The 14,566-nt window shown below is 53.0% G+C and overlaps 2 protein-coding genes across 3 annotated transcripts in view; one reads left to right on the forward strand and one right to left on the reverse strand.

Annotated features, from left to right (window-relative positions):
* Positions 1-4,884, reverse strand: part of KIF1C (kinesin family member 1C) — a 28,018-nt gene extending 23,134 nt beyond the window's left edge. The window contains exons 1-7 of the mRNA XM_012460547.3: positions 4,786-4,884; positions 2,675-2,794; positions 2,293-2,425; positions 1,797-1,873; positions 1,242-1,421; positions 525-590; positions 10-188 (exon numbers count right to left, since the gene is read on the reverse strand). Of these exons, the coding sequence (XP_012315970.2) occupies positions 10-188; positions 525-590; positions 1,242-1,421; positions 1,797-1,873; positions 2,293-2,398 (608 nt within the window). The 5' untranslated portion in view covers positions 2,399-2,425; positions 2,675-2,794; positions 4,786-4,884. The remainder of the gene's footprint in view (positions 1-9; positions 189-524; positions 591-1,241; positions 1,422-1,796; positions 1,874-2,292; positions 2,426-2,674; positions 2,795-4,785) is intronic.
* A 2,377-nt stretch (positions 4,885-7,261) lies between these two features.
* Positions 7,262-14,529, forward strand: INCA1 (inhibitor of CDK, cyclin A1 interacting protein 1). 2 transcript variants are annotated; one of them, XM_064367604.1, is made up of 7 exons: positions 7,262-7,330; positions 8,104-8,185; positions 12,402-12,515; positions 12,746-12,785; positions 13,052-13,245; positions 13,710-13,875; positions 14,104-14,529. In XM_064367604.1, the coding sequence occupies exons 2-7, from the start codon at positions 8,142-8,144 to the stop codon at positions 14,248-14,250; spliced, it is 705 nt and encodes a 234-aa protein (XP_064223674.1). In that variant the 5' UTR covers positions 7,262-7,330; positions 8,104-8,141; the 3' UTR covers positions 14,251-14,529. The 2 variants fall into 2 exon arrangements, with proteins under 2 accessions (XP_064223674.1, XP_012315973.2); XM_012460550.2 differs by lacking the exon at positions 7,262-7,330 and having other exon boundaries at positions 8,028-8,185.
* The last annotated feature ends 37 nt before the right edge of the window (positions 14,530-14,566 follow it).

Genomic DNA, 14,566 nt, shown 5'->3' on the forward strand with positions numbered 1-14,566 from the left:
CTGTCTCACCGTGCTTTATTTCCACAGTCCATGAGGTCAGCAATGTCCGCATAGGAGGTCACAGCCAATTTGGACAGGTCTTGCACGTAGGGGCCCAGGATGGGGTGCTCCCGGACCCGCAGAGAACCCCGACTCTTGGGGTTCAAGAGGTCTCGTACCCGCTCACAATAGATCTCCATATAGCTCACCTGAGTGGGAGAAGCAAATTAGAAGTAACAAAACTAGCAACAACACTGACAATGAAACTTGATCTGAATCCACTGGACAGGATCCAGTGACTGCAGCTAATACATGGTGTGAAACATTCTGCAGATGCTGGCTCAGTGGCCTGCGCAACAAACCAGGAGGTAGGTCCGATCATTAGCATCTCACAGATGAACACACGAAACTGAAGGACAGAATCACTGCCCAAAGTTACAGTTAGTAACCATCAGACAGGATTAGACCCCAAGCTATCTGGTTCTAGCAACTGTCCTCAGCAGTCTGGATCCCCTCTCAGCCCTGTCACCGAGACCTGGGCTTACCTCCACAGAGTAGGATAGCTGAGCACTCTGGTTCTCACTAACGCGAGAGAAGAGGTCCTCACAGAGCTGGAGAGGGACATAGAGAAACACAGACACTCCTGTTCAGGGCATACCTGAAGTGTCCAGCCACAGGCCAGGCCCAGTCCCAAGTGACCCCACTGAACCCTTGCCACAGCCCTGAGGGAGGGGTTATTCCCATTTTACAGATGGGAAAATAACCTCAGAAAGGTTCCCACTTGCCCAAGATCACAGGCTAGCACTCAGCCAGCCAGAGTGCAAACCCCAGGCATCCTGACTCCCAAGCCTGTGTGCCAGGTCACTATGCTGCACAGCTGGGAACAATTGCAGTTAACTCTGTTATCCCCACCGGCATTTCTACAGTTAACACCCTGCCGGTGGTACACAAGCCTGTAGGATAACCATACTCACAAATTATCATGAAACTAAGTAAAACAGTGGTAAGTGGTAAAACTGGCTCACTGACGCCAAAGCCTTACTCTTCTCACCAAGGCTTGCTGTCTCTCATGGGGCAAAGACCCCCCCACCCCAAAGGGTTGTCCAGCTTGCAATCAGCCTCTATCTCCCATTACATTGCCTTTCACCAATGGCCTCAGAGCCAGGTCTCTGTTTCATAATCCTCAGACCCTGGTCCTTCCTCCCTCAGGGGGCAGGTAAAGATATTCCTGCCCTGGCTGCCTCACCAGGTCCTGGGAGTACCTGGGGCACGATGCCCTGCTGCCCTGGCTCCTGTCGGCCCATCATGGTATAGGATTTCCCAGCCCCAGTCTGCCCGTAGGCAAAGATGCACACGTTGTAGCCTTCAAAAGCATGGAGCAGCATCTCTTCTCCAATGTCCCGATACACTTGTTGCTGAGATGCAAACTGGGGGTCCTCCGCCTAGGAGAAAGCAGCAGCAGAGAAAAACAGAAGGAACCCTGGATGACTTTATCCTTCGTGTCTCTGTCCCAAGGGTCTTGCTTCCATCACTGATGATTCCCCAAAGGTCCTGTGTGCTCTCCCATCCCCATTATTGTCCTAATTGCCCAGAGGATCCTATCCAGCCCCTGCTAGTCCTAATTGCCCCAAGGGATTCTCCCTTCCCCTTCGGGGCCTCAATCATAGCCCAAAGGTCCTACCACCCCTGCCCAGGATCATCCTGCAATCCAGCCTGACTAATCCCCTGGAGGTCCTATTTCTTAACATGTCCCCTCCCCAGGACCTAAATCCACTGTCTCTCACTGCCTTGCTCTTCAGCCAGCCCAACAACCTCACCGAAGTGTGTGACCAGTAGGAGTAGTCAAAGGTGAAGCTTTTGGGGGCATCCTTGCTCTGTTTAGGATTGATGATGGCTAAGGGGTAGGAAAGGGTAAACAAAGGAAAGTCAAGGTCAGGTACTCCCAGCCCCTGCCCATATCCCCACCAGCCCCGGGAATCCAAGCATCCCATTCCCCACCACTGTCCTGACTCATCTCTCCCCTTTGATATTCCCCACCCCCTCCAGCCATCAAAGCTAATTTTGGCTTCCTAGGACCCGCCCCCACTGAGCTGCCTCCCTGGATTGGGCAATGGAGGGCTCCAGGCCAACATTCCCCCTCCCAGGGACTGGGAACACGGGAAAGGGCAGCCTGCCCCAGCCCCCGCCCTTACGACTAGCACCTGCTCTGTGCCCAGCACAGCCCTCCCCCTAGTTTGGCCCAGCGGGACTGGCCTGTGTGATGGGCTCGGCCTTCCCTGCCTGTGCCCAACCAGGCCCCAGGGACTCACTCACAGGTGGTGTTGCCCTGCATGCTGACCACACACTTGGCATCCTGGCTGGTCTCACGGGCATTAAAGGGCCGAACCCTCACTGCCACTTTCACTGAAGCACCAGCCATGGCTCCAGACACTCCTGCCCTCCTCAGCTGGAGGACAAAAAAAGGTATGGTAGGGTCAGAGCCACTGGGGGGACCCAGATATTGTCTCCCGGCTTCTTCCTGGAACCAGCCTCTTCACATCTCCCCAGAGCCACCCAGCCTCTCAAGGACCCAGTTCTCACTCTCCTGGCTTTCCTCCCAAATATCACTGTCTTGAGAGACCCCCACAGGTATTTCTGCCTTTCTCCCCAGCCATATTCCAGCTTGCCGGGACCTGGGTCATCTTCCCAGAGTTACCTGGTGTCCTGGCCCCAGACCAAAGGGGCTGTATCAGTTCTGGCTGCCACCGGCCCTCGTAGGGGGAGCCCCATCCTATTCCTGGGGCCTGGCCACACAGCTGGGGCTCTGGGAGATACCCTGGTTGTGGGGGAAGAGTTGTTAGGAAGCACCTGTGGCTCCAGAGACCTATGTGGGGTTCCCAGGTTGGAGGGCCAAGGGTAGGGGAACAATGGTAGGAAAGGTACGGACAGCTGCCCCTCTGGAGTGGCTGAATGCAATGTGAATCCAAGGACAGGGAGAGTGATATTTTTATTCCTCGTCACTTGCAAGTGTACTCAACGTTCAGATAGAGGAGAGAAAGAAAGAGGCTGGACAGAGGTAATTCAGAGAGAGGGGCACATGGGCAGAGACGTGAGGGTGGCAGTAAGAAAGAGAAGGGAGCAGAGTCATAGACACCAAGCAAATAAGAGAAATAAGACAAAAGGCAAGTCTGCAGTCATGCTATGAAGGGAAAAAGGGGAGAGGAAAGAAAGAAGAGACAGAGAACAGCAAACACAAGGTGTTAAAGAGGCAAAGTAGGGAACTCTCAGGCCAAAGCACAAACTGGGAGCCCAGAAGAGAGATGAGAGGAGAGGAAAATGCAAATGCAAAACCTGTCCTTTGGGTGGGGCACAGTGGCTCAGGCCTGTAATCCAAGCACTTTGGGAGGCCAAGGCGGAAAGATCACAAGGTCAAGAGATCGAGACCATCCTGGCCAACGTGGTGAAACCTCATCTCTACTAAAAATACAAAACCCAGCTGGGCATGGTGGCACACGCCTGTAGTCCCAGCTACTTGGGAGGCTGAGACAGGAGAATCGCTTGAACCCAGGAGACAGAGATTGCAATGAGCCGAGATCATGCCACTGCACTCCAGTCTGGCAACAGAGGGAGACTCCGTCTCAAAAAAAAAAAAAAAAAAAAAAACTGTCTTAAAATTCCCCCACAGGGTCAGCAAAAGAGAATTCAGTTCCCACCTAGGGCCCACAATCTCCACACACCAGGCCGGTACTGCTGATGGGCAAAGTCCAAGGACTGGAGATATAACCCAGGACTGGGCTCCACAGGGCCTACTTTGTGGGCTCTAAGCCCCTTGACCAGCCCCCAGCACTTCCTCCTCAGGATCCAGGACAATGGGCAGGGGAGGGTGGGGTCATCCTGTATCCATCAGACCAACCCTCAGGGCACCACCCTTGAGGCACCCAGAAATACCTGTCTGAGGGTAGAGGGTCCCTAGGGCCTCCCTGAAAGGGAGAAAAAGAAAAGGAAGCCGGCTGGTCCCAGCCTGGGGCTAGTGCTATGGCGTCCACTGTCTTGGGGAAGGTGCCAGGCTGAAGCCCAGGAATGTGGGTGATCGGGTGCCCACACCCTGGGAGGAGAGGCTGAGTAGCCCACGCCCACGGAGAGCAGGGAGGAGGACTATGAAGAAGGATAAGGGATGCTGAGCCCCCTCCTGTGGCCCCAATGGGCCCCAAACTCCTGCCTCCCCTCACCAGCCTTCCTGGGCAGAGTATGGAACGATGAGAGGACTGGTCTGTCCCCAGACAGGAAGGGAGTAGCTGGAATCACAGAAGCTGGCTCAGGAAGAACAGCCCTGACCCCCAAGACCCTGACCAGGGGAGGGAAGGACACTGGTGGCGACAAGCAATGATGACGCCGCTGCTGTGGCTAATGGGACAGAGAATGGGGTGGCACGGCTGGGGGCCGGCGGGGTAAGGGAATAGAGGTAGGGACAGGGTTGGCCGGTGCAGCTGTGAAGGAGCAGAGGGCTACAAGAAGGATACTGGGCGGCTGGGGTGGGGCCGACAGGGGGTCTCGGGCCATCTGCACCTTGCCCACCCAGCGCTTCTCACACAGGTCCCCGCCTGGTCTCTCCGGGCGGCCATGCGGACCCGTCCTCCTGTCCAGCCAGCCGGCGGCCGCCCGGGCCTGGCACCTCTCTGCGCCTCCGCGGAACAAACAGCACATGATTCTGGCTCTCGAGCCTAGATCGCGCCGCCGGGGTACGCAACCCGGACCCCGGCTCCCCGCCCCGCAACCCGGCACATTCCTCCGCGGGCGTCCCTACCCTCCCCCTTCCCCAGCCCTCACCTCGGCGCGACGGGGCTCCCGGAGCAGCTCGGCCGAGTGAGAGGGGCAAGCTTTCCGGGAAGCGTGAGGCGGCAGCGGGGAGGATCCGGGGCCGGTTCGGAGCTGCCCCCGCCCCTCGCCGGGTCCCCGGGCGGCGGGCGGCGGACTCGCGCCCCGGGGGCGGCAGCAGTAGCGGCGCCAGCGGCCGGCGCCCGCCCGGGCAGCGCGAGCTGGGGCGGGAGCGAGGGGCGGGGGACGCGCGAGCGCGCGCGGAGGGGCGGCCGCGCGCCGTCCCAGGAAGGGGCCGGGAGCGACCCGGGCTTCTCTTGTTAAAGGGGCAACGCTCCCGGCCTGTGGGGCCCAGCGAGCGGGGACGCGGGAACTGAGCTCCGGACGCGGAAGGGCGGGCAGACGATGCGATACAGGAGGGTTGTGGACGCCTAAAGAGCAGGGAAAGGTCGGGGTCTGACCCACTGCGGGACGCAGGCCCAGGCCCCACGCACGCCGCCACCGTCGGAGGCGCGTTCAGGGGGCGGAGCCTCCTGCCGAGCCCCGCCCAGAAGGTGGCTCCGCTCAGGTCCCACCCTCAGGCGCGCGCCGCCTGCCAGCTCCTCCCGCTGCTCGAATCGCGGTCTCTCCTCCCCTCCCCGCCGAGTTCTAGAATTCGCCGCGCAGCTGCTTCAGGTGCTGAGGCCAAGTGTGGCCGGTCGTGGCGCGGCTCCTCGGGCGCTCTGTCCCAGCCTGGCCCTCAAGTTCGGTCGCCCCGGCCGCCGCCTCAAGCCCAAACAATCCCTTGAGGCCCCGGTGCCGCCTCAGGCTGGAGCCGCTCTCAGGCCCGGGACTCCCCTCAGGCCCCAGCCTGCTTCTCAGCCTGGACCCACCACCTCAGGGCCGCTCTTCGGCGGGGACGCAGGTCCCCAGTCGTGCCCTCGGGCTGGGCTACCCGGAAGGTCCGGCCACGTCCGGTCCACCTGCAGAGGGTCCCAGTCGCCCCTTCAGGCCCAGGCCGCGCCCTCCGGCCCGGCGCTTCCCTCCAGCGGGGCTCCAGGCTCCAGGCAGCCCCTCAGCCCCAGCCTGACCCTCGGGTCCTCATCCACCCTCCCAGGCCGGGGCCACCCCGAGGTCAACTGTGGAGGATCCTTCCTGGCTTCCTTAGCTCTGTCCTGCCCTTGGATCTAGGTCACCCGCTCCGGCCCAACTATCCGAGGCCCAAATGTCCCGCAGCTCCCGTGCCCCCCAGGTTCTGCCGACCGCCCTCCGAGTCAGGACATCCCTTTCAGACCCCACTTTAGCCCCTTTCAGCCTAACTCCAGCTAGCCCCATCTGCCGCTTCAGTTCCGCGTATTTCTCTCTCTGCTTTTCACCCCACCTGCTTTCTCAGCCCATCCCTAGTTCCCTAGGATAAATCCGAGTTACCTCTGCAGTTCCAACCAGCTGCTTCTGTCCTAGCCTACATGCACTCTCCTAACTGATTACCCAGGCTGGAGTGCAATGGCGCGATCTCGGCTCACCGCAACCTCTGCCTCCTGGGTTCAGGCAATTCTCCTGCCTCAGCCTCCTGAGTAGCTGGGATTACAGGCACGCGCCACCATGCCCAGCTAATTTTTTGTTTCTTTAGTAGAGATGGGGTTTCACCATGTTTACCAGGATGGTCTCGATATCTTGACCTCGTGATCCACCCGCCTCGGCCTCCCAAAGTGCTTGGATTACAGGCGTAAGCCACCACGCCCGGCCCTAGCATTTTTTTTTTCTCAGACGGAGCCTTGCTCTGTCGCCCAGGCTGGAGTGGAGTGGTGCAAGCTCAGCTCACTGCAACGTCCGCCACCTGGGTTCAAGCGATTCTCCTGCCTCAGCCTCCCGAGTAATGGGATTACAGGCGCTCACCACCACGCCTGGCTAATTTTTGTATTTTTAGTAGAGACGTGGTTTCACTATGTTGGCCAGGCTGGTTTCGAATTCCTGACCTCAGGTGGTCCGCCTTGGCCTCCCAAAGTGCTGGGATTACAGTCTACTTTTTTTTTTTTCCTTAGAGACAGGGTGTCACTCAGGCTGTAGTGCAGAGTGGTTCCATCTCAGCTCACTGCAGCCTTGACCTCCCAGGCTCTGATGATCCTCCCACCTCAGCCTTCCAGGTACAAGTGCACACGACCACACCTGGCTAATTTTTAAAATATTTTTGTAGAGAGAGGGTTTCACCATGTTGCCCAGGCTGGTCGCAAACTCCTGGGCTCAAGCAATCCACCCACTTCCACCTCCCAAATTGCTGGAATTGCAGGCGTGAGCCACTGTGCCCAGCCTTAACTGCCTTTTCTCCCCACCCCAACTGGCCTTCAGGTCATCTTTGGCTGTCCCTAATTTTAGCTATGCAACTGACCTCCCTGCTCACCTTCCTATCCATAGGCATTCCCAACTGCCCCCTCCCACCCTGTCACCAGTTGCCCATTACTTCCACACTTAACTTTTTTTTTTTTTTTTTTAATAGAAACGACGTCTCTCTGTGTTGCCCAGGCTAGACTCCAACTCCTGAGCTCAGGCAATCCTCACAATTCGGCCCCTCAAATTGCTGGTATTACAAGAGTGAGCCACTGCGCCCAGGCACACACTTAAACTTCAACTAACCACTCCTAATTGATTCGTTGATAACCCTCAATTCTGCCACTTCTCTTGCCACCCCCAAATGTCTCCACCCCATCCAGTCTCCACTGTCATCATTTTTCATTTTCATTGTCCCATATTGCCAGTTGTTGCTTAACTGCCATCTGTAAATTTCACTTATTCTGCACATTTAACTTCAGAAGATTTTCTTTCTTTATCTTTTGCCACATCCACTTTTCCTATGCTGTCTTCAACGTGAATGTTCAATTAATAGTCCAGCACTACAAATACTTTTTTTTTCTTTTTTTTTTGAGATGGAGTCCTGCTCTGCTGCCAGGCTGCAGTGTAGTGGTGCCATCTGGAGTGTAGTGGTGCCATCTCAGCTCACTGCAACTTCTGACTCCCTGCTTCAAGCGACTCTCCTGCCTAAGCCTCGAGAGTAGCTGAGATTACAGGCATGTGCCACTATGCCCAGCTAATTTTTGTATTTTTAATGGAGATGGGGTTTCACCATGTTGGCCAGGATGGTCTTGATCTCCTGACTTTGTGATCCACCTGCTTAGCCTCCCAAAGTGCTAGGATTACAGGCATGAGCTGCCACCACGCCTGGCTGCTACAAATGCCTTTTAAGCTCTCTCTTTTTTCAGCATCCACACATTCTTTTTTCAATCTTTAGACCTGCTACTGGTTTCATCCCTATAGCCATTATATGAATGAACGACTTATTTTCCATTATCCTCCCAGGACCAAAGAGGAAACTAGCTACCCAGCCCAGTCCAGTGATGCAGGTCCAGGAAGATGGAGACAATCTCATCCCCTTTGCCAAGTGAGTCCTCCCACTGGGTGGGCAGCATGTGGATGGGATGGAGGGAAGATTGCAAGCCTGGGTCTTTCCCTAAAAGGATTAGGAACTAAAGAACAGGAAGTGCAATCCCTGGTCTCAGGAGATTGATGATTCATTAATTTATTAAACAAATAGTTTGAAGGCCAGGCGAGGTGGCTCACACCTGTAATCCCAGCACTTTGGGAGGTGGAGGTGGGCATATCATGATGTCAAGAGATCGAGACCATCCTGGCTAACACGGTGAAACCCTGTCTCTACTAAAAATACAAAAAAGTTAGCCAGGCATGGTGGCACACGCCTGTAATCCCAGTTACTTGTGAGGCTGAGGCAGGAGAATCGCTTGAACCCAGGAGGCGGAGATTGCCGTGAGCCGAGATTGCGCCACTGCACTCCAGCCTGGTTAACAGAGGGAGACTCCATGTCAAACAAAACAAAACAAATAATTTGAATACTACAATGTTCTAGGGATTGTATTAGGCACTGGGGATTCAGCAATTAGCAGGATAGGGGTCCTGCTCTTGTAGAGCTTACATTCTAGAGAGGGGAACAAAGAATGTGTAAACAAATATAATTTCAGCTAGTGATGAGTACTATTTAAAACATAAAACAGGGGTCCGGGTATGGTGGCTCACTCCTGTAACCCCAGCACTTTGGGAGGCCAAGGCGGGCAGATCACCTGAGGTCAGATGCTCAAGACCAGCCTGGCCAACATGGCAAAACCCCATCTCTGCTAGAAATAAAAAAATTAGCCAGGCATGATGGCACTCTCCTATAATTGCAGCTACTTGGGAGGCTGAAGCAGGAGAATTGCTTGAACCCAGGAGGCAGAGGTTGCAGAGAGACAAGATTGTGTCACTGTACTCCAGCCTGGGTGACAGAATGAGACTCAATCTCAAAAACAAAAAAACCAGTCTGGGCCAGGTGTGGTCCCAGCACTTCGGGAGGCTGAGGTGGGCAGATCACCTGAGGTGGCAGTTCGAGACCAGCCTGACCAACGTGGCGAAATGCCGTCTCTACTGAAACTACAAAATTAGCCGGACCTGGTGGCACATGCCTGTAATCTCAGCTACTCAGGAGGCTGAGAGAGGAGAATCACTTGAACCTGGGAGGCAGAGGTTGCTGTGAGCCGAGATCATGCCATTGCACTTCAGCCTGGGCCGCAAGAGTGAAACTTCACCTCAAAAAACAAAGAAACAACAGCAACAAAAAAAACAAGTCCGGGTGTGGTGGCTCACCCCTGTAATCCCAGCACTTTGGGAGGCTGAAGCAGGCAGATCACCTTAGATCAGGGATTCGAGACCAGCCTGAACAACATGGTGAAACCTCATTTCTACTAAAAATACAAAAATTAGCCAGGTGTGGTGGTGGGCGCCTGTCATCCCAACTACTTGGGAGGCTGAGGCAGGAGAATCACTTGAACCTGGGAGGCAGAGGGTACAGTGAGCCAAGACTGCACCATTGCACTCCAGCCTGGGTGACAAGAGCAAAACTCCATCTCAAACAAAAACAAAAACACTAGGCTAAGTGTGGTGGCTCATGCTTGTAATCCCAGGACTTCAGGAGGCAAAGGTGGGAGGATTGTTTGAGCCCAAGAGTTTGAGTCTGCAGTGAGCTATGATCACAGCACTGCATTCCAGCTTGGGCGACAAAGCAAGACCCTGTCTCTAAAAAGAAAGAAAGGAGGAAAAAAAGGTGTGAAAGAGAAAGGAAGAAAGAAAAGAAAAAGTACTAGAGCTGATGGAGTCAAAAAAAAAAAAAAGAAAAGAAAAAGAAAAGGAAGTGGGGGAAGGGAGGGGAGAAGAAATAAATAAAACAAGTATAGGCCGGGTTTGCTGGCTCACATCTGTAATTCCAGCACTTTGGGAGGCCAAGGTGGGAGGATTGCTTGAGCTCAGGAATTGGAGACCAATCTGGGCAACATAGCAAGACCCCGTCTCTGATAAACATTTAAAAGAATTAGCCAGGCATGGTGGCACATGCCTGTAGTCCCAGCACTCAGGAAGCTGAGGCAGGAGGATTGCTTAAACACAGGAATTTGAGGCTGCAGTGAGCTCTAATCCAGCCATTGCACTTCAGACTGGGTTGCAGAGTGAGACTGTCTCAAAAAAGAAGAAGAAAAAAAAACAGTTTGGATTTTATTCTAAAGGCAGTAAAAATCAGTAGAAAAGTTTTAAGGCAGACAGTGGCATGACCAACCTTTTTTCCTTAAACATTTTTATTATGGAAAATTTCAAACAGAGTAGAGAAAATAGTATCATGAACCCCATGTACCCTTTTTAGTCAGCTTCAATAATTACCATTATATGGATAATCTTTTCATCTCTATACCCATGTAGTCCCCTACTTCTCAAATTATTTAGAAGCACATCTCAAACCTTATATGATTTCACATGATCATGTTTTAAAAGATTACTCTCAGAGTTCTGTGCAGAATAGATTGTTGGGGGATGGGAATGGAAGCTGAGAGAGGGAGAAGAGACCATTGCGACCATCCAGGAAGGGGAAGATGACCTGAAATACAGTGGTAGGAGTGGGAATGGTAAGGAGTCAAATTCAGGTACACAGTATTTTAGACATAGAACTGACAGAAACTGCTGATGGATTAGATGTGGGAGGTGAGGGAAAGAGACATTTTTTGGCCTCAGCAACTGGGCATTTGGATGCCTTTCATTGAGAGGAGGAAGGTTGGGGAGATGTTGAGTGGAGCCCAGAGAGGAACCAGGGCTAGATATATAGATTTGGGAGTCATTAGCTTATTGGCAGCATGGGACTGGGTGAGATCACCTAAGAGGAGATGAAAACAGAGAAGATAAAGGGTCCCAGCCCTAAGCCCTAAGATATTCCATTTCTTAGAGAGCAGGAGGGCAGTCATCATTCAGTCTGGGCTTTGGAGTTGATGAGCACTGTTCTCAAACAGCTTTGCACACTTCTTATCTACAAGGATATTAGTCCTTCTGAGATAGAGGAGACAAACTAGAGGTAAACAGAAATTCTCTCTCCTGGATCCTTGCATTGAACTAAATGAACCCTATCTGTCATATCACCTGAGTAGCCAAGGCCTTCCTCTTTAACAACTCTGCTTGCTAAATATTGCCTTCTCTAACTATGAGGTATAAAGCAAGCTTGTCCAACCTGCAGCCTAGGACATCTTTGAATGCAGTCCAATACAAATTCGTAAACTTTCTTAAAACATCATGAGATTAGGCCAGGCACGGTGGCTCACACCTGTAATCCCAGCACTTTGGGAGGCCGAGGCGGATGGATCACCTGAGGTTGGGAGTTTGAGACCAGCCTGACCAACATGGTGAAACTCCATCTCTACTAAAAATATAAAATTAGCCGAGTATGCTGGTGCACACCTGTAATCCCAGCTATTTGGGAGGCTGAGGCAGAAGAATCACTTGAACCTGGGAGGTGGAGGTTGCAGTGAGCAGAGATTGCGCCATTGCACTCCAGCCTGGGCAAAAAGAGCGAAACTCCACTAAAAAAAAAAAAGAGAGATTTTTTTGTGATTTTATTTTTTTAGTTTATCAGTCATTATTAGTGTTGTTCGGTTTTTTTGGTTTGTTTGTTTGTTTTTAGACAGAGTTTTGCTCTTTTTGCCCAAGCTGGAGTGCAATGGCGCGATCTCGGCTCACTGCAACCTCTGCCTCCTGGGTTCAAGGGATTCTCCTGCCTCAGCCTAGAGAGTAGCTGGGATTACAGGCACCCGGCACCATGCCCAGCTAATTTTTTGTATTTTTAGTAGAGACAGGGTTTCACCATGTTGGCCAGGCTGATCTCGAACTCCAGACCTCAGTTGATCTGCGCTCCTTGGCCTCCCAAAATGCTGAGATTACAGACGTGAGCCACTGCACCCAGCCAGTGTTAGTGTATTTTATGTGTAACCCAAGACAATTCTTCTTCTTCCAGTGTGGCCCAGGAAGCCAAATGATTGGATATCCCTGGTATAGAGCTTAGACTCAGTGAGATTTGAGGCTCAAACCATAGCCAATCTCTACCCTCAACTCAGCTTCAATTTCCTTTCAAAGCAGAGGCCTAACCCACCTTCCTCAGCTAAAGGGGTTAGGAGAAGACATGGCCTGAGGGAACCCAGGCAGCATTATAGTCCCATGGAAAGATGGCCCCTGAATCCCTGGGGTAAGTAGATTGCTGTAAGGGAAAAGCCAGACCCGAGCCTGTCTTGTCCTCACCTCAGGTGTTCCAGGGTGGTCAGCCGATCTCCACTCCCCAGGTTGCCTTCCCAGAGCCTCAGACCAATGCCCCAGCGTTATGGAGATGTCTTCTGGAAGAACCTCAGTCAAAGGCCCAGGTGAGTAGAGAAGAAAATGGAGTCTAATTGGATGTGGGAAGTTGAGGATGTACAATTTTAAACTACCACAAATCCATATAGCAATAAGTCCTAGTCTGGGGTTAATTCCCACTGGCTGATGGACATTATAGCTCCTAATGACAGAAAGGAGGTTGGGAGAGATCATTAAAGAAGCAATTTGGATGGACGTATCCCCTCTGCACTTATAGCCCCCTTTTTGTTCTTCACAGCCCCAGCTGGATGGAGGAACAGCACATACCACCCAAGCTGGTAAGACAGACCCTCTGCCCCTCAACACTTCTCTGTTAAAATTGCACCCACTGCTATCCTGTCCCAAACTCTCCTTATTACTGCGTCCTTCTGTTATTCCCCAACCAGTGCACTGACGAGGCCTTCCTTTCTATGAATCAGTCATCATGTTTTCCAGATCACAGGAATCTTCCCAAGATTCCCAGACTCCCTACCTAGTTCAACCCAAGCTCCCCTGAGAGAGTCAGTTCTTTCCTCTAGCTCTTTTCCCCCATTCTCTGGCACAGGGAACCACTGGTTGCTCCCAGCTTGGTCTGTATCCTCCTGAGCAGCTCCCACCCCCTGAGATGCTTTGCAGAAGAAAGAAGAGGAGGCTGTGTTTGGAAGGAATGCAGCAGGGATTTGGGGGGGTCCCCGCCCGGGTGAGGGCTGTCACTTACCACCTGGAGGACCTAAGAAGGCGTCAGAGCATCATCAATGAGTAAGGAAGGGAGACATCTGGGTTCTGGGAGTCACGCAGGGTTTGGGGGCAGAACAGTTTGAGCTAAGGAAGGGGTTGAGAGCTTTGAGGGAACTGCACGTTGCTTGGGAGGGAGCTGTGGGCTTTGGTGTGATTGAAACAGATTTCTGTAATATGGAAAGAAAGAGGGAACTGCGATATGGGATGAGCCACATGAGCTGGAAGGATTAGAAACTGGATCACTGAACACAGGAAAGCAAACTATAGAACTGGATGACAGTGGGGAGGTTGGGGTTACCTCTGGGTTCCTAGACAAAATGCTTCAGTTCCGAAGGGAGCAGAAAATTTGGGAGTGGAGAGTTAGAGGTCAAATGACAACACCCTTGAGTTCCAGCAGGAAGTATTTCAGAACAGAAAAGTGAAGAATGGAGAGACAGGAAGCCTGGCCTCCAGGCTCCTCTCTCCTCAGCCTAAAGTCTCCACAGACTGAAGAAGGCCCAGTGGGGTAGCTCTGGGGCTGCATCTGAGCCAGTGGTGCTTGGCAAAGAGGGCTGTGGATTCTCCAGCACCAATGAATACCCTGATCTGGAAGAGGAGAGGGCAACCTATCCACAGGAAGAGAACCGTTTTCTCACTCCTGGCAGAGCCCAGGTATGGTTGGAGTGGAACTGGGTGGAGTGAGAGGGAATTATGAGGGCCTCTGATCTTGCATGGAGAGGCAGCAGAAGCCGAGGGCCAGGTTAGATAGCTGGATTTGAGAGGAACAAAAACAACATAGGTGAGAGCCAGAGACTTGGAGGTACCTAAGCTTGGGGACTAGGAAATCTGGAGAAAGACCTACTTTTCCATTCTCTTTTTCAATTTCTCTCATCTTTACAGCTGCTTTGGTCTCCCTGGAGTCCCCTGGGTCAGGAGGAGGCTTGTGCCTTCAGGCAGCCGCGCTCTCTGACCTCCTTCAGCACTGTCACAGCCAGGAGGAACCCCCTGCACAATCCCTGGGGGATGGAGTTGGAGTCTGAAGAGTAAGGAGATCTGATGCCAAGATGATAGTGGTGCCTCGGGGACCCAAGACTAGTTCGACACTAGAATCAACCCCATTGCTGACATGAAGGTGTTTCCCCTTCCTTAGCCTCACCAACTGCCTTTCCCATTCTCTGAACTAGGCATTAACAGCCTCCCCGCGACCCCGGGCTCCCATCTCAACCCACCGCTCTCACAAGAGCACCCCCAAGTCCTGTTTTCCTCTAGGCCCCGCTCCTGGCCTTGTGTTCTCTCTACTGTATTATTAAAAAGCAAGCAAGTGGAGCCCGAGTCATCTTTCTTCCTGGAAAGCAGTGATGGA

Source organism: Aotus nancymaae, unplaced genomic scaffold, assembly GCF_030222135.1.
Source record: "Aotus nancymaae isolate 86718 unplaced genomic scaffold, 86718_ANA_hifiasm-v0.15.2.pri h1tg000072l, whole genome shotgun sequence".
Classification (NCBI taxonomy): domain Eukaryota; kingdom Metazoa; phylum Chordata; class Mammalia; order Primates; family Aotidae; genus Aotus; species Aotus nancymaae.